The sequence below is a fragment of the Ovis aries genome, chromosome 5 (genome assembly GCF_016772045.2).
Source record: "Ovis aries strain OAR_USU_Benz2616 breed Rambouillet chromosome 5, ARS-UI_Ramb_v3.0, whole genome shotgun sequence".
NCBI lineage: Eukaryota > Metazoa > Chordata > Mammalia > Artiodactyla > Bovidae > Ovis > Ovis aries.
The window spans coordinates 78,982,652-79,010,186 of NC_056058.1; the positions used below are offsets into that span (position 1 = coordinate 78,982,652).

Sequence of the window (27,535 nt, forward strand, 5' to 3'; positions counted from 1 at the left end):
GCCATGTATCATTCCTTTAACAAATTTTCCATTTCATATTTAAACATTTTTTTAAAATTGGAGTATAGTTGATTTGCAATGTTGTGTTTCAGGTGTATCGCACGTGAGTAAGTTATACAAATACGTATATCCATTCTCTTTTTCTAAGATTCTCTTCTCATACAGGCCATTACACAGTACTGAGTAGACTGCCCTGTGCTACACGGCAGGTCCATATTAGTTATTTATTTATTTAGAGTACTGTGTGTATGTCAATCCCAATCTCTCAATTTATCCCTCCCCCGCTTACCCCATAAACTTCTTTTCTACATCTGTAACTCTATTTCTGTTTTGTAGATAAGTTCACTTGTACCTTTTTTTAAGATTCTACATATAAGTGGTAACATTTCTTAATTTACAACTCTGAAAGTCTGGCTACATTCATATTGATTCCTGATTCAAAGTGTCAATTAAAATATTTGAAGTTTAAAAGTAACAGTACATTAATATTTAAATACTTATAAAATACTTCATGGTGGTGCTTTCCCTGCAGTCTTTTCATAGCGTGGTGACTCAGTGTTAAGCTGTTTTATGAGCAGGTAGTGGTATAGGTAAGAACATTGGGTGGAAAGTTAAAAGGACACAGCCTTATACATAACTAAACTAAGTATCAGATCTCTGAAACTTGTTCCTATCTAGGTCATAGGGTGTATCTGAACATTGTGAAATGATATAGGACATTAAAAAAAAAAGTGAGGTAAATTCTGTAAAATGTTGTGAAAACAACAGAAGTTGCTCAATGGGGAGACTTAAGGAAACCATCACAGTGCTGTTGATGGTCCCTGGATGACATGATGAGGATATAGGGAAAGACATACTCAGTATTGGCATTGTAGGTTGGGGTGAGGGAGCAGGTTATGGTTCCAAACACCAGCCCAGAGCAGGTTATGATGGTGGGTGGCAATGAAGTGTCTATACGTTGCCTGTAACTGCAGCTCTGTTTTTGTGTAGTATCTCCAGTAGATTTCATCCACAAGACAAGACTGTAGTGCACAAAAATGGTTATGTTGGTCTAACAACTTTTTAAAATAGGAAATTTAAAAATGTAACACTGATGCTTGACAACCTAGAGGGGTGGGATAGGGAGGAAGGTAGGAGGGAGGTGACATGTGTATACCTGTGGCTGATTCATGTTGATGTATGGCAGAAATCATTACTGTATTGTAAAGTAATTATCCTCTAATTAAAAATTAAAAAAAGAAAAAATACAGGTTAAATTGGAGAATTAGGAAGATGCAACTGGAGGCTCAAGAAGGATTGTGAACAAAAATAAGCAGTAGTATTTATTAAAAAATAATATCATCTTCCCATTCACAAAGAATGACTAGAAAAAGAATAGGATGAAAATGAAAGAGCCCGGGAAATAAGAGAAAAGAGAGGAGAGCTTCTTGAGAGAGCTGGACATGTGTTGGAAAGGAGGAAGAGAGGGAAAATGAAGTTAGTGACACCTTGCATAACTCAGTGTGAAAGGCTGAAAAATTAAGCAGTGAGTGGAAAGAAGTAGGGAAGAAAAAATTGGGAGGGGAGTGTATGGTACGTTTGATGCTGCTGATTAGAGATAAAGTGACCATTAGTGTAGTGGAGATGGGACAGACAATCGTGGTGCCATCACCCTGACAGCCTGGTTAGAGCCCGCAACCTGGAATGAGCAGTGAGGCACTGCAGAAATGAGATGCTTAGGAGTCCATTTGAAGATGGATGCAACTAGTCATTTCTAGTACACTGCTGAGTGGCAAGTTTATTACTTGGGCATAATTCTTAGGTCAACTGAAATGTATATGAACTTCCTTTGTAAAAGTTTTTCCTTATTGTAGTTGTTTGGTCTCCTTAGTTATACTAAGCTTTTTGGGGGCAGAGACTGTATCTTGTTTAACTTTGGATTTTTATAGTCCAGATTAATGCCTTGGCACATTCATGTTTACTGAATGAAGGAATTCCTGCCTACGTATATGAACCACTTGAGGGCGAAGATTATGTTTGTATTTAAAGAAGTCTTTTGTATTTTCCCACAGTGCACAGGCAGTATTCAGTACACAAAAGTACACAGTGGGTGGTCAATTAATGCTTCAAGAATAAACAGTACATCCTTAGGCAAGAGAATGTTACTAGCAGTAGACACAGTGTGATGGAAAAACTTGTTTCTGGGAATAGGAATGGAAAAATAAGCATAGATGGCATGGCAACAGATCTGATTGGAAGGTAGATTAGAAGATGGTACTTCATTTCTCACTATGGCCTTTAACAGTTTTTAAAGTGCTTTATAATTGCAAAGTACTTCCCCATGCAAAATTTTGTTTACATCTATGTAGTATACAAGGTTATGTTAGTGGAAACTTTAGGAAGATGGCCTTAAGCAAACTGGATGTTCCTGCCTTTGTGTAAAATAAATTATCTTTAGATATTAGAATATGCTTCTCAAATTTAACTTCAGACATTTTACTTTGACCACAAAGCACAATTCAGCCAACATCAATTGTCAGATACCTAAGATAGCCAATATAATCATGGTCACCTGGTTTGTAAAGGTGCTTCTGAGAAAGAAGTCTCTAATGGAATTATACAACGAATCTTATTTTGAAAACAAGATTTTTGAAGGCTTATCTAATATAATTTCCCACAGAGGTAAGATAGTGCCCATTGTATATATTTATCTATTTTTAGAAAAGAAAGAGCTTCCCAGTGGTTCCTAAACACAGACATCCAAACTGCATGTCAAACTTCTCGGGCCAAGCACCCAAGCGATGCAGATATGATGTCAGGATGCCAATTAAACTTTTCTCTCTCTTTTTCAGTTTGAAGTCTTAATTTGGAAATATCCATAGCTCAACTTCATTTTACTTTTCTTGGCATCAGGAATTTTACTTTATTATACATGAATATAAATTCAAAGTGGAATTAAAAGTGAAGGCATCCTTTAATGAATTTCTGTATTTATTGGCAAAAAGCAGACTTCTGAGAGAGTCACTCTAGTGGTAGTTAATAATTAGTTCTTATCAGCCATTCTAAATATATATTTGACCCACAGAGAACTATTTTAAAATTCATCATGACCTAAAAACTATTTAGGTATTCTTCTTCAAAAAATATAAGGCATCTTAGCAAAGGATTAATTTTAGATACTCAGATGATTGACAGAGGAAAACCATGGACATGTGCTATTAGAAGGGTAACTTTCCAACTTCTGTTAAGATAACTTCCCTTTAATTACTTTCTTACTCTATTTTATGGAACTGTAATAATGATTAAGGACATCAGCATTGCCTGATAAGGGTTTGAATGACAAATGAGATGTATAAATGTAATACTTCTTGCATATAATAGTCACTTTTTCAAATTTACCTCTTTCATGTTGCTCTAGACTCCTTTACATTTTCAAGATTATCTAAACGATGTCAGTTTGCTTTACAAATGTGCAGCAGCATAATGTGATTAAACTGATTGTTATTTCCTGGGCATCAGTTAATCATGTATATCACATCCTGTAAATGAATCTTAGCATGCTTTGAAACCTTCTTAAAAGACTCATTTTACCCTTTCCCACAGATTATGTGCATTAATATTTTAAACTTTTACTTAATTGTATCTCGCCTTCTACTTTCAAGCTCTTATTCAAGAACAAAATTCATAATGTTACTCTCATAATCTTAATAAGAGTTCAGATTAAAATCACAGAATATACAATACTCACCTTGGAAATACTGTCCATATCTCCTGAGCCTAAAACAAAATAGAGAAAAAAAGCCTTTATTAGGTAAATATTCTATTTATAAATTAAATATTCCTTTAATATAAACAAATGCAACAATCAAGTACACTGTATGTATTTTCCAATGCATGTCTCCTGGATTTTTGAATCTCAAAAAATTGCTTTTCTCTATACTATGTGGTGAATAAGTATCATCTGATGGCTAATTCAAAGAAAAATTGTAACTACTTCCCAATCACCTACTTTTTTTGTATAAAAAAATAACTATGGCTATCATAAATTCCTGAAGCAAAATAGCAGACATACATATCCTACTCAATTCTAAATTTTAACATGTGTATACTAATATACATATGTGTATATGTTTACTAGATAGCAAGAGAGAAATCTCTTTTCTGAACTGATGCTTCCATAAATCTGATAAAATGTAGAATGGGCACTTGCAACATGACCTGACAATATTCTGAACCACATTTTACTATAATAATCCAAATTGAAGTATTTTTACTATAAAAATTTTGGCAGCAATCAATATGTGTGGCAATCCGTCAAAAGTTAAAATGTCTTCAAAATATAATGTTGTCGTTTTATTTTAATTCTTAGGAAAAATGGACCATCAATACTAATTTATTTTCTTACCTAAGAAATGGAATCACAACTTAGGCAACAAAAATAATCAAATCCTTGCCACAATTTTAGCTTTATTTTCAACTATTTACATAATTATCCTGGTATAAAAACATTATATTTTAATAGCACAGCATTTAATAGACAGTCGTAAAATGAGAGCCTATTAACATGATTAAGTTATAAACAAGCATAATAAGCTGTTAAATACTAAATATATATATAATTATGTAAAATATATAGTAATATTCATGATAACAAGTAAATGTGAAAATATTCTGAAAATTCTATTCCAGTGAGTAATATAACTGAGAATCCTCTATGACCAAATGCTATCTTTTTACGAATGATATTACAATTAAAAGACTGGAAAGTAAATCATTTTGCAATAAATTAGAAGGTAAAACTCTAGAATGGTGCTGTCCAGTAGAATTCTGCGTGATGCTGGAAATGTTTCTTTGTGCTGTCTGTTATGACAGCCATCAGCAAATGTGACTATATGCACTTGATATGTAGCAGTGCAACGGAGGAACTGAATTTTGTGTTTAATTTAAAATCAGTCACACATGACTAATAAACACTGTAATGGGACTGTACAAATTAATATTCTGAAATCTAGAAAAATAAGCATATATCCTTAAAAGTAAAAAGTCTATCAAAGTGTAATTTCTTGATTACTGAAGTTACATAGCTTTTCAGAATACAAGAGGATGGTATTTCCTGACCTAGGGTGAAAGTTAAAGGTGTTCAGTCATGTCTGACTCTTTGCAACCCCTTGGATTCTCCAGGGTAGAATACTGGAGTAGGTAGCTTTTCCCTTCTCCAGGGGATCTTCCCAACCCAGGGATCAGACCCAGGTCTCCCATACTGCAGGCAGATTCTTTACCAGCTGAGCCATAAGGGGACCTAGGGTGGGGGTGTGAAATCTGTGTAAACCTGAGTTACTCATGGGCATGGTTTCTCCAACTTAAGTAAAAGATGGTTCTTTTTCAGAGGAAAAAAATTAGCACAAACCTCCAACCCCACTGTCAACTTTTAAAATAGTTTACGATATATGATGATGATAAACATACAGATATAAAATAAACATTTTTCCTTTATTTTATTTTTGCGTTTGGCCTGCCTACATATACAGTGTGCTGTGTGACCACATCAATTTTTTACCACTTGTTTCTGTTTCTAACTGTTGTGAACTTTTTGCTCACCTTGCAGGTAGCTGGCTTCATTTGGTAAGGAAACATCATTTATGAAGTATGTTTTCAACGATTATTTGTACTACTTGAAATCAGCTTTATTATGAACACAGACAGTATGGGCAGTGTTTTTTCTTAAGAGAATCAGTTTATCCACAATATGGTAACTGGTTTTACTTTTTAAAAAGAGACAAACATTAAAAAGGAGAAATAAAATTAAGAAATTTTTGCAGAGAACCAAAGTTCCTCTGAGACTATGTCTATAGACCTTGGGAGATACCAGAGGCCCATTGGGAGGACTTCACAGTCCTCCAGGTGCCCAAAGCTGCAGCATCTCTTTCTATCATAAGCACTCAGATTTCGATAGGTTAAAGGAAATACCTGTGAATATGAGCTCGGATAGAACAGTTCTCACACATCTACGTTTTCAACTGTTCTCCAGCCATCATAGCAAATATACTATGGATTAAACTATCAGTTGTAGGTAAAAGCTGAAGCATTTCAAAATAAGCTCCTATACACAGAAGAACTTTGTAAATCATGATATTATGTCAAATTAAGGTTTTGCTTTGAATTCATTTCTGAACATCAGATTTAATATCCTTACCTAAAGAGCCATTCATGTGATGTGACTCCATTCCTCCTAATCCACCCATAGGGCCATCTGACCCAGGGCCCATTGGAAACTATTTAAAAAATGGAAAAAATGACTGTGATCATATTGAAAACAGTTGTTTATCTCAATGTCACAATATCTATCTTCAACACTGTAAGATACTCCTACAACTTATTTTCATTTACAAGTTATAGAGATTATTTTCCTAGATTTCCCCCCAGCTTTCTAGAATCTCTATCTGCACTGCTATTTCCCTTATTTCATCTTCTCTATGTTCTGGATCTTCAAGCTAATCCTTATCCATATCCACAATTTCCTTAAGATATCCTTAACCAGAAAGCACATATGCTTTTGCTCAGTGCAAATGAGAAGTACTCTCTCCAATGCTGTTGACAAATTTTGCTATTATAAACCAGAGGTAATTCTTAAGAAGCTGTTAAAAGTATTGGCTTATTAACATGAACAACTGAACATTATACATTTTTTGTAGCAGACAATCTCTCATTGTTCAAATGGACAAAATAAATAATGTCATTTTGCAGGTTAAGTATATTTAGTGCCTTGGGGATAGCTGAATACACCTAAGTTGTCTTGGCAATCTCAACCACGTAAGTTTAATGACAATTAGGCATTCAAAAGCAGTTATATTTAACATTTTTTCAAAGTAGTGTTCCTTTATTTTCAAGTGAAACCTTACATTAGGAGTCTAGTTCAACACACGTGTGAACAGATGTGCTGTGGTAGACTAGGTGGTGGGAAAGTCCATGGCCTGCCGCTCAGTCTTTGCCTCAACTCCCTGGGATACCTCGGAGGAAGCTCAGACTCCACTTTGAAGACAGGCTATCTACAATCACCTTATATGTACAGTTAAGATACTGAAAACACTTGTTCTTAAAATTTCTCATGCCCAAGTAATTTCTTCCATATTGAATGCATGTATGTGTGTGGTGTATGTATATCTATAAATGTTGTATGTATGTGTGCCTATAGATGGGGTGGTGATGGTTACTCATCAAGGAGGCTTTAGGGGAAAAAACTGCCTCAGCAGACATGCTGTATATCACTGACTGTGTGGAAATAACATGGCTTTCCATCATCGTGCTCACCCATATCACATGCTTATATATCTTCCCAGGGTGATGCCAATTCTGTTGCCTAAAAGTATGGATTGTTTTTTATTTTCCAGTAACAACTTCGAATATGTATGCCTCTAAAGAGAGGTCAGAGAAATTAACTTTGAACTTACTGTTGTTTTTCAGCCTTTCCCGCCCCTCCCCCCGCCCCCCGCCACCCCAAAGCATAGTTTAGATCTGGGCTGAGACACTGGTGGCAGTGAGGCTCACAGCCTGAGCTCCTCCTTGGTTTGGTCCCTTTATCTGGCCATCACTGTGCTTTAAGCAACACTGACTGTAGGTATGATACTTCAAGCACAGAACACTGCAGTCCGAGCCCTCAACAGGCATTGGCTTTTGCTACCCCTGGCTCAAATAAATGATATTTGAAAGAATGACATGCTCATCGTCTACTTCTTTTGAATCTCTTCGTAACAAGTGAGAGGACCAGAATGGAACACACTTGGGTGACATCAGTTCAGCTGCCTGCAGAAATGTCTTCAGTACCATATGCTCTTGCTTTCCTCCCTTATCCCTTCCCTTTCAAATATCAAGTTTTAAGATATGAAATTGCAGTATGAAGTGCTTTTCTATATTTGTGCTGCATTTCTGAAATGAACATTGTTCATGATTGTATTCAATGTTTTTAAAATCTCTGTGAAAACACCTTTTAGACATTACTGATAGGAAACTGTTTTTTTTTCCCTGAGAAAGAATTTATTTGATTATATAAAGGGAACTGGTAATTGAAGGTAGTGCTGCTTAATAGAAGTAAAATATGTAAAGTTCAAGTGTGAAGTATGTAAGTCAATTTGGATTTAGTAGCAGCCATCTTTAAAAAGTAAAAAGAAACAGGTTAATTTTAATAGTTTTATTTAGTTATGTATTCAAAATTATCATTTAAAAATAGTCAATACAAAACTTTAATGAGATATTTTTTCGTGTAAGTCCTCAAAATCCAGGGTGTGTTTCATACTTGCAGAACACCTCAGTTTGGTCTAGCCACATTTCAGTGCCATACCCCACCGACGACTTCAAGTTTCCCTTTGTTGGCCTCACTGATAGGAAGCTCAATTATAATATTTCATCCCCAGTTTTTGGTATACTTTGGGGAATTCTTTATACATGTTTTGATTTTTCTTTGAGCTACCTTTTAGTCATATATATACATATATATATAAATATAAACTGTATTGTTATAAATATATTTTGTTAACATGTAGGTTTCATAGACCAATACCATTTTTCTGTAAGCGTTTGTAGAAAAATCACAACCATATGCCTTATTAAAAATGCCCAAATTCTTTCTGTAGAACTGCTTCGGTTCTATATTTAAACTCCAGATTTCAAAACTTTAAAGAAAAACAAGCATATTCAACTTCCTAATTTAGTTTTGAGCTTATTAGGAAAAAAACAGAACCACCTGAATATGTTAATGATGTGCAAAATGAGGTGATCATAAACCATTACACAGTACCTGTCACCTTCAGTTGATATAAATTATTAGATATTTGAGATGAAATAAGGCCACATACCAACATTTTATAATTAAGTTCCATTTTACATTTACATTATACTAATATTAAATCTCTTGTTATGTATGTTATAGATAATGTTTTTTTCCAACCCAGAACATAGAGTCCGATATTTTGATATCCAGTAAGGTCCTGGATAATAAAATACAAAGCCAGTATCAATGAAAAGAAATGTACTTAGAGACTTGAGTCTTCAAATACATTCCAAAAATTTTTAAAAAAGGCATAGTTACATTAGGCCTGTTAGGTCCTGGAGGTACTGCATTCATTAAAGTATACATGTTGTCTCCAGAGTTGGTTGAATCTGAAACAAAATATTATTGAATTAATATCTTTCATTATAATTTACACCCAAGTCATCACAAAATAATAATCAAAGATGATCTGGACACCTATGTATATTAATAGCTGTACCACTTGAAATAATCATTATTGACGTTCAGAAATAAGTAAGCCATTTTCTGACCCAGAAATTATCATTCTGAGGTCATAAATTAGGAATATTTACTTAATATATTAGGAATAATCACTTGAATAGTTCAGGTCAAAAGGAATATCACTTTAAAAGTCTAAAAAATTATAGTAAACTTTTCCTTCTTTAAAAATATGAAAAAAAAAAATGAAAACCTCTTGACTTCTCTAAGCAATTTATATGAATACCTATAACAAATGTCTTAAAATTCAGATTTAGTAAATTTTTAGTTATCATTTATTAAGGTTTCTTAATATACCAATTTAAAAAATATATTTAGGCAGGATGATGGAATATCCTGGCTTACTTCCCAAAGAAAGAGATTAGAAAAAGACGATACAACTGGAATGAAAATTCTCTTGCTTGAAGTAAAAGCCAGCTTTCACTAGCACAACTTCCAATAAAATTTTTTTCAGTCATTTTACTTTTGATTCATTATAATAAAAATAACTGTAATGTATAACCATATAAATACATGTAACATTTTACATTTCATGTCTATTACTAGTCCTCATTAAGTCTGAGTATAGGTGTTTCTAACATATAGCCTAGAGTGAAAGGCTTAATATTTTATGTTTAGAAACTAATAGTTATAAAATGTTTTTCTATTTTTCCACAATTATATAATTCTCTTAAATAAAATATTGTAGGCCTCTACTTTGAAAAAGTTGTTTTACACTGATTTAAGGCAGAAGATAAAAATCATCTGCTTCCTTATGGCAATAATCGTAGAGTGAGAAATGGGCAATTACTTTTCCTCTTATTTTTTCATTATTAAACATTAATTTATTATTTTAGAGTAAGATGCCATTTATCCTTTGTTTATAAACAGTGATCCATAATCCTAAATATTATTTTTTACATCTAGATTAACACATCATATTATTAAGAAAGTTGAAATGCCCACATCCGGCTGACCTCTGTTTATACTAAGTAAGCTCCTAATCTACTTTTGTGGCCTGAAGTATTTTTACATTTTTATGTATACTATACACTTGTCAACTCAGGCTACTTTTTCTTTACTGCATATGTGCACCCTTTTCCATCACCTTATTTTTGTTCTTTTTCCTCCAGCGTCTCTGCTATCCAATCTCCACTTACTGAGATGACATTCTCAATCTTCAAGGCCTACTGCCGATGATACCTCTTCCAAGTTTTACTTCCCCTGATACTTAAAAGTGTGTGAGTGCTCCTCCACCACTGAATTATGCTTTGCATTATAGTTAATATTTTGTCTTATTCTTCCCTCTGGCTTCAAACTAGGTTATAAGTTCTCTGAGAGGAGGAAAGGGGCCATGCCTTACTCATATTGTATACTAGAGACAATAAATACCTGCTAACTTAGATTCAACTCATGGCATAAACGCTATCCCATAAAAACTTATCTTTCAGAAAAGCTGGATTTGTTTCTTAAACATAGGAAAACTTAATGGCTTTTCACTTTTATTAGTCTTACTAATTTTAGTAATTAATTTGAAAGGAAAATGGGCTGTATATTTTAAAATATGCAGAAAGAAAATTCATTGCTTTTAAGACTAATCAAAAGAGTTTCATCTGAAAATGAAAAAACATTAAGGGAATAAGTTTGGTATTTTTTAGAAAATGATTTATAGACAAAAAAAAATATACAATAGATATTCTGGCACCTATTTTTTGAAGGCTGGGGCATACTGGCTTCATATTAGAGAACTGACTGATAAAGAATGAGTACATAGAAGAGCATGCAGAAAAGCCAGCAATACTGGTGGCAATTTTTGGCTTGAAAGGAAGAATTGATCAGATTACTTATCGCCTACAAAGTTTAGTGTCACTCCAAAAGTTTTGAGTACTGCAAGTGAAATATTTGTTAATCGTATGCTACCTTCATAAATTAAACCTTTACTTCACCAAAAGGAATGCAAACGTGGGCAAGATGTTCAATTCATATAATTCTATCTTCAATGAATTCTGTTTCACTTCACTGAAGATGTTCTGAGGACAGAGATCTATGAAATATTTATGATTCATTCCAAAGAGTTAGTGAAGCAAAGTAAAATTCTGAACCAATCAAATTTCTGCTTTTTCTAAATTAAGGTTTCAAAACTTAAAAATACTTATTGGTATGATTAATGATACTCAGTTTCAAACTTCTATATCTTAGATTTCAACAAATTCATAAGATATGAATTTGAGGGCAACATAATAAAAATTATTTTCTAATTATAAAAATTTCCCACATATTACCCAGAAGTTAAAACTGATAGTCTATTTCTTATCTACTTTTTAGATTTCAGTGTAATATATTTAAAAATAATATTGTGATCACATTGTATTAAATCATGAACATTTATTTCTCTGTCATTAAAAGTTCTTTGACAGTAATCTTAATGGCTAAAGTTTTAGTCCATAAAACATAAAAATTTAAAATTATCACTAAAATTGGATTAGGCATGAAAGTTGTTTCTCGTCCTCTGCTGGCTATATCAGATGAGCATCACTGTACATGATTCTTGGGCTATACCTCAAATCCTTTCTAGTCGTAGGATTATGGAGTCAATGGAGTGAACTTGTTCATGGCTCTGCTACATGCTGCCAGGCACTAAGAGGGCTGTACTATTAACATCACTAGAGGTCTCAAGACACAATACATCCACTAGTTTTGTATTTAAGTCTCAAAGGAGAGAGGCACTGAAAATAATCATATGACATGATTCCAGGAATACTGAAGTATTTTAGTTTAAAAGATGAAAAAACTTCCCCCATTACATAGTGGATTAGCTAACCAATAAATACCTATAGACGTGTAGGATAAATGATACTGATAGCACATCCACATCTGTTTTAGGTGCAAGATACAGTGAGTCTGATTTGCTGTATTAAACCTAATGGGTCCATGTATTTCATATGTTACTTGTGCAGAAATTTTCTCAAGCTGTGGGATTTGGATCTTTTCCACAGTTTCAAGCAAATATCTAGTCAGATAAAATTATTGGGCAATTCATACAGATCAACACAGTTTTCATTCTGTAAATCTGTTACCTACACAACAGAAGTGTTCTAAATGCTTAAAGTAATTGGAAAATAGTTACTGAAGAGCACTATTTCCTCCTACTTGCTACCTCTACTCAACTTATGAAACCACCAGTGAGATAAAGGATACTACTGACTTTCCCTCATAACAGTTTCTGTACTCTATTATTTTACTCTGAGAAATACCTATGTGGCTCATTCAATTACAGTACCTGCTGGACTAGGCATGATGGGTGTTCCTGGTGGCCCTCCACCTCCAGGAGGACCCTAAATAAGTACACAAAATGTCAGTGAAAATAAGGCATTGCATTTAACAGTATAAGGAAAAACAGAAGTTAGACTTTATAACAATCCAATTTGAAAACAGCAGAGGCAATATATTTTCTCCATAATTTACTTTCTTTGAATGCACAATCATTTCACTGTTATACAAAATATGATTTAGCTTAAATATACTGAGGTTGTTTGACAAGTTTCTCAAAACAGTGAGCCTATAACACTGATTTATAATTCATGACTTAATCACATCAGGTATAATGAGGTTAAGGAGAACCGATTTAAGAGAGCCTTTACAAATCCATAAAATAGAAATAATTCATGTGTATTTGTATTTATGATTTAGTTTACTGTAATTTTCTTGTATTTTGTATCATTGGTTTTTATAGGCAATTGAAAACCAAAAGATATTCATATGCTTTAAAAATATATTGATCTATTTCTTCTGTCAGTCTCAACTACAACATCTCTGATGCACTGTACCTTCAGCCATCACATCAATTAGAGGCAATGCTGACTAATGTGAGGGCTCCTAGGGCTGTAGGTACAGTCAATTTGAAAGGGATGTTAGGTGACTCTAAAGTTAATTCAGTTATTTCACACAACCAAAATGGATAATTCAGGCAATGAGTTTTAGAATTTTCAGAGGGACATGGTCAAATTAACTTTTAAACAGCTAGATTTTTGTTTCATTCTGAGTACACAGACACAGTCCACTAATTATTCCAAATAATACACGTATTGCTATTGACTAAACAGCTTAAATTTACTTTTAAATATGTCAAATTTATAATTTCATAAAGCTATATATGAAGTATATTTTTAATTGACTTTAAGAAAAAATAGGTTGTACCCAAACTGTTAAACGTTCATTTTGGCTTCATGGGGAACATGAAAAAAGTTACTTTCTTAGTTTGTACAGCTTAAGGGAATTCTGAGCACTAAGTTCCCAGGCCCAAAACCGTGTGTATTTTCCACTGTGCTCATAGAACACTGCCTCCATGGAAAGTAAAACTGATCAATTGATATTGATCTTCCAAAGTACTCTTTTTTCCTACTCTGGTTAACCACCGCCTATGAATATTTCCTTGGGAAAGATTTTCTGTTTTACCATTTATTCCTGCTTCTCTGCTAAACAGTATAACAAACTATCTTCTGTGATGGCCTTTAGACGCAGCATGGATTCTAATGTGATGATGGTTAAAAGGTCATTTGTAAGTTCAGGACATCATGTAAACACTACTGACTTGACAAATATAAATCACTGGAAAATTTTAACATGTACAAAATGATCAGTGCTCTCGATTTCTAACAGTGAAAATTAACACCTCTCTCCCAAATTATTAGTCATTATTCTGCTATCGGATTCTCTTTGTGATTGGGAGAAAGTTTAACGTCTTCTTAGACTCTGTGTAGGGCAATGGGGTGCTGCGGGGGTGTAGATTATGAAGAATTGCAAATTCAAGCATACCATTGTGGAACTGGGGGTGCTTCTTCATGATTGGACAGGGTATTGTACTGGCTTACAGAAACACATGCTGAAGTAAAACACAGTACTCAGGGCAATTTTGGCCAGATTGATAACTGTTTCACTAATGAACATCAACATATGTACTGAGGTTGGCAGACGAAACAACTCAATACAAATCAGATGTTCGCTTCTTGGCCAATACACAGGGGCTCTTCTTAACATCTGGACAACTATTTCATTGCCCAAATAAAACATAACATCAATTCTTACGAGCAAACAAACCCAAATATACTTACTACATAATTCCCAGGAGATGCTGAGGAGTATGGTATCTGGAACATGAACAGGACAAAAAATAGACATATTCTGATTTATGTGGCAGTAAGGAGACTGACCTAAAATGAATCTATTTTCTAACTTTTATCAAATTTTAAAATTTATCACAAGGATAATAAAGGATAAAGGCATTTATATATGAGTGCTAGAAAACTGAATAAAATGCAGAACTATCTTGAATTTATTAAAGGGAAAGGATATTAGTCAAGAAGAATTTAGACAGAATTACAGTTTCAAGTTATATTGCTTTCAGGGCAGTTATACTCACTGCTTGATACTAGTGACACTTATTCTATTATTAGAAAGATATATATTTGTGCAGCTAAAAACCAGAAATCAGAATTTTTCAAATTAGCAGACTTTACAGATGAAATTTCTAATTTATGTGCATCTGGGATAGATTACTTTTTGAGAGACAGTTTTCAGGCTATTATGTTCATGCAGTATGGGTCAATACTTGATATATAAACCTCACTGTTTCCCCTTTTCCTTTCTAACTACCTTCTAGAAAACAATATAATGAATGCAAAATATGTTGTTAATTTAAGTCTTTGAGAACTACTAATCTGTGGGGATCAAATATGGGGAACATATTCCCTCTTAACCAAGCTCTTTTCTAGAGATCAGAAGGTATTAATATGACATTGCTATGAAAATTTAAGAAATGAAAACTGGGAAACATATATTTAAAAATAACTCCGTAAGTGTGGATATTAATAGAGAAGTTGATCCAAATACTCTTTTTTTTACACAAGCTCACTAGCTTACATCTTTTATCGTCTGCACATCCAGAAGAGATATTTTTGCCTTATTCTGAAAAAAGCCAGTAAATTACTATCTTCTTGGAGTAAGACAGCCAGGGCTAAAATAGGACCTTAAGAATGGTGAAAAGATTATAGTGCCTGTACCTAAATGCTCCCTCTACATCAATACCTTCTTTCTAATTAAACACAAAAATAATATGAAATCATAAAGCAGAAAGACAACAAAGCTATACTTTTTCTAATGAGTTTAATATTCAGTTATTTGAAAACTGTCTCCTCATTGTTTGGTGTCCTTGCTTGGCTTTAAGCCCAGACCACAGACGTCTGAGCCTCTGCTTGGGCCACTTAATGTGTAACTCAGCACTGCACACGGCCGTTACTGGAGTGCCCAGTATCGTTAATGGTGATGATTATGTCTGTGAGTATCAGGATCGCTATGGCACTGTACATTTACTCGACTGGGTGAATGAATACAGCTTTGCTCTCTTGGGTCTTTTGCAGTTCATGATCAATCATCCATCCTCTGCTAATTATTTTAAATACGTGTACCTGCTGTCTCCAAATCACCAACTTATCTGCAGGCTCCAGTTTTCATCTCCTTATAACTTAAACACCAGGCTCATGTTCTTTCTGTCTCTATTGCCTACTGTCATCCTTAAGCAACTTCAAGATATGATCTAACAACTCCAATACTCTTGCCTTGAGAATTCCACGTGTCCATGGGAGACTGGCGGGCTACAGTCCATGGAGTCACGAAAGAGTCAGACATGACTTAGCGACCAAAAGCCCACTCTTTAGATGTTAGGAACACACTCACTGCCTTTACTTTACAGAAATACCCTCCCCGTACCCCTCCCCCAAGCCCAGTTTTTCCATATATGAGCATGACTACATCCCAAAAGTTTTTGCACAGGGACCTAAGATCTAAACAACTTTCCTGACTGACGTCTTTCTTGTTCTTCATGATACTCACAAACAACATTCTATATTCCAACCAGAGTCTTATTCCATCACAATTCCAACATTTTCTTTCTCTAATATCTTAAATTCATTATCCTGAAGTCTACTTAATTCCCAACTCTTTGATCATCCTCTAGCCAACTTTTCTGTTTTATGGTAGAGAGTGCCTGGCAAGGAACACAAAACAGGGTTGACGAGGTCCAATGCATGATCATGTTCTCCAGCTTCAACCTAGGTTTCACTAACATCTGGAAGCATTTTGGCTCAGCTGTTATGGAAGCCCCAAAGTATTCTAGAGGTGTGCCAGTAAACTTGAGGGAAAAACTCTCAATCTGTAGTATATGCCAATTTATGCTGTGTAAATATTCCTATAAGGCAGATTTCAAGCTACCAATGATTTTAACAATTGGCTGACAAAGTTCCTGAATTTTTAACAACTGACTTTTGTGAACTGGCTCTTATCAGTGGTTCGACTATCCTGAGTTAGTACTTTGTCCTTTGGTCACACATTAAAGCCATCAAATTCTTGCTATGCCTTCATCTTCAACTAAACACTTCATTGTTTATAGATTTAAATTTTCATCCATTCATCTCAGGTAGGGGGAAAAGAAATCTTTATTTCCAAAGTTAGCCCCTCTTGAACATCCCATTCTCCTAAGTACCAACTTCTCCCTCTTCATGGTTTCTTCAAACACCATTAAATATAATAAACATTTAAAAATACTTTAAAAAGTCTGTTACCCCTTTCGGTTCCATTTCTTTCCATTTTTGCCCTCTCAAACTCTTGTACTCACTGTTTTCTATCTCGAAGTCCTTGCCCTCATTCAGAGAAAAGGAGCATTTGGGCTCTTATCCCTATTACTCTATGGAATCTGAACTCTTACAAATAAAGCAGTGTCTGTCAGCCTAGTCTGAGAACCAAATATGATAGAAGCGGTACTATGTGGGTACAGAAGATCAGAAGATGTATTTGAGCTGGGAAACTGGGAATAAGAGAGAGAGTGGGGGTCCATTACAAGGACAAAGAGAAAGGTCAGCATTTAATAAACAAATGTGAAAGTACTACACAGTTTATTAGGGAAATGGTATGTAATTTCACAGTTGTTGCAGTGTGGGACTTATAGACGATTGTGATAAATGATGAGGCTACATGGTCAGACTAAATTTATGCTTGTTGGAAACAGCAGGTTTTGAGAGACATGTTCAAATTTACGTATTTTAGTAAGATAACTCTACAGGCATCATGGAGCATGAATACAAGTTAGGGGAAACTGCAAAAAGTCTAGGCAAGAGATGATAAAAAGTGTTCTAGGCAATGCTGATTAAGATAAGTAGGGATAAGGGAATTTGACAGACTTTTCGCAAATGTACTCTGCAGGGCTTGGGGACAAACTGGGTGAGAAGTTAAGGAAATTCCAAGGTTTCCAACATGCTGACTGGGTGGATGATGGTGCTACTAATTCATATATAGGGAGGTAGGAAGCAAGGGACAGGTTTGGGGAATGCCTGATGTTGTACTTGAAAGCTCTAGTAGACATCGAGTTAGAACTGATCAACAGATATTTAGAAAGAGTGGTTAAGAACTCATTGGAGATCAGGACTAGAGATAAAGTTTCAATTAAATAAATCCCCATTGTGTGCCATGCACAATACTTAATATAGGATTTGATTACGTTTAGTGTTAGTTGAAAATGTTAAACTGAAAAAAAGCCCAAAATTGGAATTAAAGAACATTACCAATTATAAAAGGGTAGATAATGGTATACTAATGCATATACATGGAATCTAGAAAGATGGTACCAAAGAATTTATTTGCAGGGCAAAAATGGAGAAAGAGACATAGAGAACAGACTTATGGACATGCGGAGAGGGGAGGAGAGGGTGAGATGTATGGAGAGAGTAACATGGAAACTTTTATTACCGTATGTAAAATAGATAGCCAATGGGAATTTGCTGTATGGCTCAGGAAACCTAAACAGGGGCTCTGTATCAACCTAGAGGGGAGGGAGATGGGAGGGATGTTCAAAAGGGAGGGGATATATGTATACCCATGGCTGATTCATGTTGAGGTTTGACAAAAAACAAAATTCTGTAAAGTATCCTTCAATTAAAAAGTTAATTAATTTTTTTAAAAAAAGGGTAGATAATGTGACTGGAGGAAAACCTGGAGAAAACAGTCTATAAAATGTCAAGGTAGACTTTTAAGAAGCAAGAAGTGGGAGCAGGCTGGCTAGGAAATGCCTAAACTGGGCTTACTTTGAGCCTTACGGGGCTTGTCTTTCAACTTCTCTGTGACACGCCCAAGAATAAATAATATAAAGGAATATGCTAGTACAAATATGGAAGAAAATATTACTTAAATGAAGAAAAGAAATTAACAGACATTTAAAACAAAACCAAGGTGTTGAATATTTCAAAGTTCAGGTATGATGACAGAAAATAAGTCCTTAGTTTTGCTCAGTGGAATATCACTAGTAACCTTCAAGTACTTTTCACAGGAACTGGAACGATTGAGAAGTTTAATCAATTTTTGCCCATCACCTGCTATATTCCTGGCATTGCACTGCTGCCCAGGAATGAAAAGGAAGAGTATCAAGGAATTCACTGCCCAGTAGAATGGTGGTGGTAGTGTGGGAGACACAGGACTGTGGTTTGACACCGAGGAAGGGTTGAGAGAAGTCTTCTCTCAGATATCCCTTCCAACTCTAGAAGAGAAAGACTGGGGGTTCTAAGGTTGTCCTGGGATTTGTTAATTGGCACACTGTTAGGGAGAGTTCCAGCCAATGGAGAGGGATAGATGAAGACTCCTTTACAAAATGAAAGAGCAAGATATGTAGAAACATTAAGAGGTGGGATAAAGAGACCAGACCAAATGGCTAGCATTGAGAAGAACATTACTAAGAGGAAAGATCCATACCATTGGACCTAACAGAAGCAGAAGATATTAAGAAGAGGTGGCAAGAACACACGGAAGAACTGTACAAAAAAGATCTTCACGACCCAGATAATCATGATGATGTGATCACTAATCTAGAGCCAGACATCTTGGAATGTGAAGTCAAGTGGGCATTAGAAAGCATCACTATGAACAAAGATAGTAGAGGTGATGGAATTCCAGTTGAGCTGTTTCAAATCCTGAAAGATGATGCTGTGAAAGTGCTGCACTCAATGTGTCAACAAATTTGGAAAATTCAGCAGTGGCCACAGGACTGGAAAAGGTCAGTTTTCATTCCAATTCCAAAGAAAGGCAATGCAAAAGAATGCTCAAACTACCGCACAATTGCACTCATCTCACATGCTAGTAAAGTAATGCTCAAAATTCTCCAAGCCAGGCTTCAGCAATACATGAACCGTGAACTCCCTGACGTTCAAGCTGGTTTTAGAAAAGGCAGAGGAACCAGAGATCAAATTGCCAACATCCGCTGGATCATCGAAAAAGCAAGAGACTTCCAGAAAAACGTCTATTTCTGCTTTATTGACTATGCCAAAGCCTTTGACTGTGTGGATCACAACAAACTGTGGAAAATTCTGAAAGAGATGGGAATACCAGACCACCTGACCTGCCTCTTAAGAAATCTGTATGCAGGTCAGGAAGCAACAGTTAGAACTGGACATGGAACAACAGACTGGTTCCAAATAGGAAAAGGAGTACGTCAAGGCTGTGTATTGTCACCCTGCTTATTTAACTTCTATGCAGAGTACATCATGAGAAACGCTGGACTGGAAGAAACACAAGCTGGAATCAAGATTGCCAGGAGAAATATCAATAACCTCAGATATGCAGATGACACCACCCTTATGGCAGAAAGTGAAGAGGAGCTAAAAAGCCTCTTGATGAAAGTGAAAGAGGAGAGTGAAAAAGTTGGCTTAAAGCTCAACATTCAGAAAACAAAGATCATGGCATCTGGTCCCATCACTCCATGGGAAATAGATGGGGAAACAGTGGAAACAGTGTCAGACTTTATTTTTTTGGGCTCCAAAATCACTGCAGATGGCAACTGCAGCCATGAAATTAAAAGACGCTTACTCCTTGGAAGAAAAGTTATGACCAACCTAGATAGTATATTCAAAAGCAGAGACATTACTTTGCCGACTAAGGTCTGTCTAGTCTAGGCTACGGTTTTCCAGTGGTCATGTATGGATGTGAGAGTAGACCTGTGAAGAAGACGGAGTGCCAAAAAATTGATGCTTTTGAACTGTGGTGTTGGAGAAGACTCTTGAGAGTCCCTTGGACTGCAAGCAGATCCAACCAGTCCATTCTGAAGGAGATCAGCCCTGGGATTTCTTTGGAGGGAATGATGCTGAAGCGGAAACTCCAGTACTTTGGCCACCTCATGCGAAGAGTTGACTCACTGGAAAAGACTCTGATGCTGGGAGGGATTGGGGGCAGTAGGAGAAGGGGACGACCAAGGATGGGATGGCTGGATGGCATCACGGACTCGATGGACGTGAGTCTGAGAGAACTCCAGGAGATAGTGATGGACAGGGAGGCCTGGGGTGCTGCGATTCATGGGGTTGCAAAGAGTTGGACACGACTGAGCAACTGAACTGAACTGAAGAGGAAAGAAATATGATTAAAGGTCTGATAATACTGAAGTGTAGAATTTGAAGAAATGTGAGTCTAATGTGTTTTTTTTCCCCCCGTAAAATAAGAGTCAAGTTTAGCTGATAGAAAAGAGGCCAAGGACAAGGAATGTAGGAAGGGCATGTGACTAAGGGAAAATAAAAACCTGCTGGTCACACATCAGTGGGTACTCAGCAGAGGTTGAACTTTATAGATTTACTATAACATAATGCGTTAAGCACAATTACAGAAACACACATTAGGCACTGTAGAAGAATCAAAGGTGGTGCTTTACAAATTCTTGAAATTTAACATTCCAAAAACAAAGCTCACAGTCTACCTCTAAGCCTGCATTTCCCCCTATGTCCTTATTTCACTCTGCGTTACTCCCATCCTCCTTGGTGACGCTGTTGGGTTGCTACATCATGTCCAACTCTTTGTGAACCCATGGACTGCGGCATGCCAGGTTCCTCTGTCCTCCACTATCTTCCAGAGTCTGCTCAAATTCATGTCTATTGAGTTGGTGATGCTCTCTCACCATCTCATCCTCTGCTACCCCCTTCTCCTTTTGCCTTCAATCTTTCTCAGGACCAGGGCCTTTTCCAGTGAGTCAGCTCTTTGCATCAGTTGGCCAGAATACTGGAACTTCAGCTTCAGCATCAGTCCTTCCAATGAATACTCAGGATTGATTTCCATTAGGATTGACTGGTTTGATCTCCTTGAAGTCCAAAGGACTCTCAAAAGTCTTCTCTAACACCGCAATTCAAAAGTATTAATTCTTTGGTGCTCAGCCTTTTTTATGGTCCAACTCTCATATCCGTACATGGCTACTGGAAAAACTTTTTATAGCTTTGATTTTATGGGCCTTTGTTGGCAAAGTGATGTCTCTGCTTTTAAACATGCTGTCTAGGTTTGTCATAGCTTTTCTTCCAAGGAGCAAGAGTCTTTTAATTTCATGGCTGCAGTCACTGCAGTGATTTGGGAGCCCGTGAAAATAAAATCTGTCACTGTTTCCACTTTCCCACCTTCTATTTGCCATGAAATGATGGGACTGAATGCCATGATCTTAGTTTTTTGAAAGTTGAGTTTTAAGCCAGCTTTTTCATTCTCTTCTTTCACCCTCATCAAGAGACTCTTTAGTTCCTCTTTGCTTCCTGCAATTAGTGGTATTATCTGCATATCTGAGGTTGTTGGTGTTTCTCCTGGCAATCTTGATTCCAGCTTGTGATTCATTCAGCCTGGCATTTGGCAGGATGTACCTTGCATATAAGTTAAATAAGCAGGGTGACAATATACATCTTGGTTGTACTCTTTTCCCAATTTTATTCAGTCCATAGTTCCATGTACAGTTCTAACTGTTGCTTCTTGATCTGCATACAAGGTTTCTCAGGACACAGGTGTAAGGTGGTCTGGTATTCCCATCTCTTTAAGAATTTTCCAGTTTGTTGTGATCCACACAATCAAAGACTTCAGAATAGTCAATGAAGCAGAACTAATGTTTTTCTGGAATTCCCTTGCACTCTCCATGATCCAATGAATGTTGGCAACTTGATTTCTGGTTCCTCTGCCTTTTCTAATGCCAGCTTGCACATATGGAAGCTCTTGGTTTATGTACTGTTGAAGCCTAGCTTGAAGGATTTTGAGCATAACATTAATAGCACGTGAAATGACTGCAATTGTATGGTAGCTTGAATATTCTTTGGCATTGCCCTTCTTCGGGAATGGGATGAAAACTGACCTTTTTCAGTGCTGTGGCCACTGCTGAGTTTTCTAAATTTGCTGACATACTGAGTGCAGCACTTTAACAGCATCATCTTTTAGGATTTGAAATAGCTCAGCTGAATTCTGTCATCTCCATTAACTTTATTTGTAGTCATGCTTCCTAAGGCCCACTTCACACTTCAGGACATTTGGCTCTAGGTGAGTGACCACACCATCATAATTATCTGGGTCATTAAGACCTTTTTTGTATAGTTTTGTGCATTCTTGCCACCTCTTCTTAATTTTCTTTTGCTTCTGTTAGGTCCCTACTGTTTCTGTCCTTTATCGGGCCTAGCCTTGTTTGAAATGTTCTCTTGACATCTCTAGTTTTTCCCAATCTTTCCAAGAGAGCTCTAATCTTTCCCATTCTACTGTTTCCCTCTATTTCTTTGTGCTGTTCATTGAAGAAGGTCTTCTTATCTGTCTTTGCTATTCCTTGGAATCTGCATTCAATTGGGTATATCTTTCCCTGGAAACTAGTCTCAAAGACCTGAAATCACCTTCAACTTCACTTCTTTATCCTCAAATCCAACAATCACCAGTTATTTTTGATTACATGTGTGACATTTTTATCTCCTCCATCCTTTCTCCACTGCTCTACCTCAGACTCTGACATTTTGTAAGGCCTGTTACTCTACTCTTTTAATATTGTTTCTCTGTATATCCATTTTATATACTATCATCCTAAAACAAAACTCTGTTCCACGCAGATGATAATTCCAGATTTTTCAGCATTCAAAGCCCTGAACACATCATGGTCCCTCTCTCTTTTTCTAGCTTTGATGCCTTCTCTGCCTTCCAAAGCTATGTTCCAGCCACTAAGAATCTAATACTTTTTCCTCACACATTTCCTAAAATCCCTCTTCTCTTTACTTTTGTCCAGGCTTTTCTCCACCTCCAGTCACCAGAATCTCCCCAACATAATTAATCTTTTCCCTCCACCCCTCCCCCATATACTATACAAAATGTCCATTAAGATGAAAACGCAGATGTAGAAGATAAGACCAGAGAGCTAGAAGATCAGAATCATTGAACTACACAAATCTCTTATTTGACAGATAATAAAAATTAAGGCCATATGTTTGTCTGGTTAAACTAGACAGAAAATTCAAGAGATGTGACGACAATCCAAAAATCCTGAAATATTTACGACTGGTGCCATGGTAGATGAATAGCAGAATACCTAGAGGTTCTCTTTGGCTTCATTAAAAAAAAATGATTAGTTAAGTAGCTTAACATTTTAGCTAGGGAGTTTTCATCAACTGTGAAATTCAAAACTACCTTATATGCATTGAAATTCTGTTCACTAGAAACCAGGGAGGGGAACATTCTCTGCGTCACTGTAAAGCTGAAAGTGTTCTTTTATTTTTTAGTGCTCTTTAAAAAAAATGAGCATCTTATTTTTAATAGGGCAAAGCTCCTATCTGGAGTAAGATATTTGTATTTCTCTTAGGCTTAATCACTCTGGTAGAGCCTCATTTTTCCTCATAGGAGTTTTCTCTGTCTCCTGTCAAGTCAGTGAGTTGATGAATACAATGCTGTACTGATCATCTGTTGTTTCTGCTCAGCCCCTCTTCTGCCAATTGTTCCTTGCATTTTCTTTGAACCATATCTCCCTTATTTTTCCATGTGGTTCAGGTGGGGGTTAGGGGGTTGAGTGCGTGACCCAGGCCTGGTGGATAGAGCATTGTACCCCCGGGTCATAACTGGTTCATGAATAAGCTTATGTATCCAAGCTAAGCAAATCTACTTCAGTTAGTTACTTCCAGTACCTGTGCTTAACTGATGAGAGTTGTGCTCTTTTGTGCTTAACAGGGAGCTGTGAGGATACAAATGTGGAGCTTCACACAGCCTTCTTGCCAGACTCGTGGAACAAGGGTAAGTGATGAATAGGGACAGGGTCCTGATGGTGTTATTTGAACCCCTGGAGCCAAATATGTCCCCCAGCAAACTTATATCTGGACTTTTCAGATACATGACCCAGTAGTAGTCTTTTTCAGTATAAGCCTAGTTAGGCTGGTACATATAATCAAAAGTATCTCCTGACAAAGCTAATTCAGGTATTTTTGATAAAAGTGCTTTCTGCTTTATGATTAAAACCTGTTTTACAGTTCAGCTCAAATGTACAGTTCTTTGTGAAAAACATAAAAAATAAAAAGGTTGGCAGACTTGTAAGTTTCCAAGTAAGAATTAGAGGCCAATACTGTTATACTCAGCATAATGAGTTAAAAGTAAAAATCATATTCTTATCTGAATTAAAATATAAATTAAAAAAATAACTTTATTTAGTTTTGGCTGCACTGAGTCTTTGCTGCTGAGTGCAAGCTTTCCCTAGCTTTGGTGAGCGGGGGCTACTCTTCATTGCGGAGTGTGGACTTCTCACTGTGGTGATTTGTCTTGTTGAGGAGGACACAGACTCTGGGGGTTGGGGTTTAGCAATTGTAGCACAGGGGCTCAGAAGTTGTGGCTCGCAGGTTCTAGTTTCAGGATCAGCAGTTGGTGCAGGGGTTTGGTTGCTCCTTGGTATATGGAATCTTTCTGGACCAGGGACTGAACCCATGTCCCCTGAGTTGGCTGGCAGATTCTTATCCACTGTGCCACCAGGTAAGTCTCATAAATTTGTTTTTTAAAATGTTTCTCCTGCTGCCATGTAAAGGGGTGCCAAAAGATTTTTGTTCGAAACATATATGACGAAACTATGTACAGATACAGATTACACAGATAAATAAATTTATTGTGGATAATGGTAGGCAGACTTCTTACTTTCAGAGAAGTGAATAATAAACATGGAAAACAGAAAGTCTAGAATGAACTCTGTTGTGTTGAATCACAGTTGAAGCACCAGTGTGCACTCATGGACGTTGCTTTTACATTTTATTGGCTTTTAGCTGATGTACAGCAGTGTTAGTTTCAAGGGTACCGCAAAGTGATTCAGTTATACATACACATATATTCACTCTTTTACAGATTCTTCTCTCATATAAGTTATCACAGAATACTGAGTAGAGTTTTCTTGGTATATAGTAGGTCCTTGATTATCTATCTTGTATATAGTAGCATGTGTATGTTATTCTCAAGCTCTTGATTTATCCATCCCTTCCACATTCTCCCACTTTGGGAATCATGTTTGTTTTTGATATCTGGGAATCTGTTTCTATTTTGTAAATAAGTTGATTTGTATCGTTTAAAAAATCGGATTCCACATATGGATGACATCATATGATATTTTGATTTGTCTGATTTAGCATGATAATCTCTAGATCCATTCATGTTGCCACAAATGGCATTATTTCATTCTTTTTTTTTTATGGCTGAGTAATATACCATTGTGAAAGACTGAGGGCAGGAGGAGGAGGGAAGTATAGGGGATGAGATGGTTGGATGGCATCACTGACTCAATGGACATGAGTTTGGGTAAACTCTGGGAGTTGGTGATGGACAGGGAGACCTGGCGTGCTGCAGTCCATGGGGTCATAAAAGAGTCAGACACGACTGAGTGACTGAACTGAACTGAATATACCATTTATACACAGCACATCGTCTTTATTCATTATGGACACTTAGGTTGCTTCCATGTCTCAGCTAATTGTAAAGAGAGCTGTAGCGTGTACTCCTGGTTTTAATATGGATAGATACAGAAAGATACAGATATGTGTGGCTATATGTGTGTGTATGTGTGTATATATATACATATATATATCTGTTGGTTGAGATGGCTAGAAGCTAGGTCACACCAATGGCTTCTAAATACTACTCTCCACTAAAAGGACCAAGTCCCCTTATATAAATGGCTGTTATCAGGGTTAAGGCTGGGAAAATATGAGCTTCAAAATGCTCAAAGTGTAACAGGGATATGTCAAAAGGACAAATGACCCAACTTGAAGGGGTTCTAACTGGACAAACCTGACATGATTTTATTTAAAAAACAAAACCCTTTGGACAGAGTAGAATCCACAAGTACATCAGATATACATGAATGATTGGAGAAGAAAGAAAAACTCATCTAGGAAAGAGTCAAGTAATAAGTAGAGAAGGAAAGATAGAATTAGAAAATAGCCATTTGGCAACCAACATAGTGAAATAATTCAGGAGAGAATTATCAATGGATACAAAAAGCAGCAGATTAATGTATGATCTTTATGGCAGTGTCAAAGTACATCTCACAAGCAGAGAATTACAAAGGGAAAAACAATAATTTAACAGTGGAGAAACACAACAAGCACCACCTTAACTAAGTGACTGAAGTTAATAAAAGTAACACAAATAATAGACAATTACCATCACACACCTCCTGAAATGATGCACTGAGAAAAACACAAAATTATTTCTGGGGATTCCTGACAAATATATATAACCTGAATGTAATTGTGAGGAAACATCCACCAAGACCAAATTATGGGAGACTGCACAAAATAACTGGCTTGTGGTCAACAAAACTCCAGGGTTAAAAAAGACAAAGGAACTGTTCCAGGTTAAAGGAGACAAAGGGACTTGACAAATGAATGTAAGAAGTGAATGGGGATTTTCTATTGTTGCAAAAGACATTGTAGGGACAACTGGTGAAATCAAAATAAGGTGTGCAGATCAGAAAACAGATTACATCAATATTAATTTTAAAGTGTTGATCCTTCTACTGTGAAAGATAGTCTCTTTGTTTTTAGGAAACAAAGTTCTTAAAAGAAAAAAAAAAGTATATAAAACCTATTTGGAAACAGCAGAAACAAAACAACCAACCTTTAGCAGGCTACCCTGAGGAGCCCTGGGCATACTGTACTGACACAAAATGAAAACTATTTGTTTTAAATACAAAACAAACTATTTATTTTAAATACAAAAAGTCCAAAGAACTTGGAATTCAAAATAACACAGGTAAATTGTCACTACAGTATAATCAATGGTATGCAGGGGAAAAAAAATCCCTCTTGAATACTTTTGCTTTGTTTCATGTAAGCCTTATGATTTTGCTAGAAAGTCATCAGTTAGTTGCCTATGATTTTTTCTTCTCATAAACAACCATATTTCGGAGGAATGCTTTTCCTTTCAGTGCTCAGGATGATGATTCCTTTCTCTTTGTGAAGAGAAAACGATAGGTGT

At 36.1% G+C, this 27,535-nt stretch overlaps 1 protein-coding gene across 10 annotated transcripts in view; it reads right to left on the bottom strand.

The window, feature by feature from the left end:
- The window catches only part of SSBP2 (single stranded DNA binding protein 2), a 312,716-nt gene that overhangs the window by 15,880 nt on the left and 269,301 nt on the right, over positions 1-27,535 (bottom strand). For all 10 annotated transcript variants that reach the window (XM_027970493.3, XM_042250727.2, XM_027970492.3 and 7 more), the window contains 5 exons: positions 14,353-14,388; positions 12,522-12,576; positions 9,062-9,132; positions 6,173-6,251; positions 3,728-3,756 (listed from right to left, as the gene is read on the bottom strand). In XM_027970493.3, the coding sequence (XP_027826294.1) occupies positions 3,728-3,756; positions 6,173-6,251; positions 9,062-9,132; positions 12,522-12,576; positions 14,353-14,388 (270 nt within the window). The remainder of the gene's footprint in view (positions 1-3,727; positions 3,757-6,172; positions 6,252-9,061; positions 9,133-12,521; positions 12,577-14,352; positions 14,389-27,535) is intronic.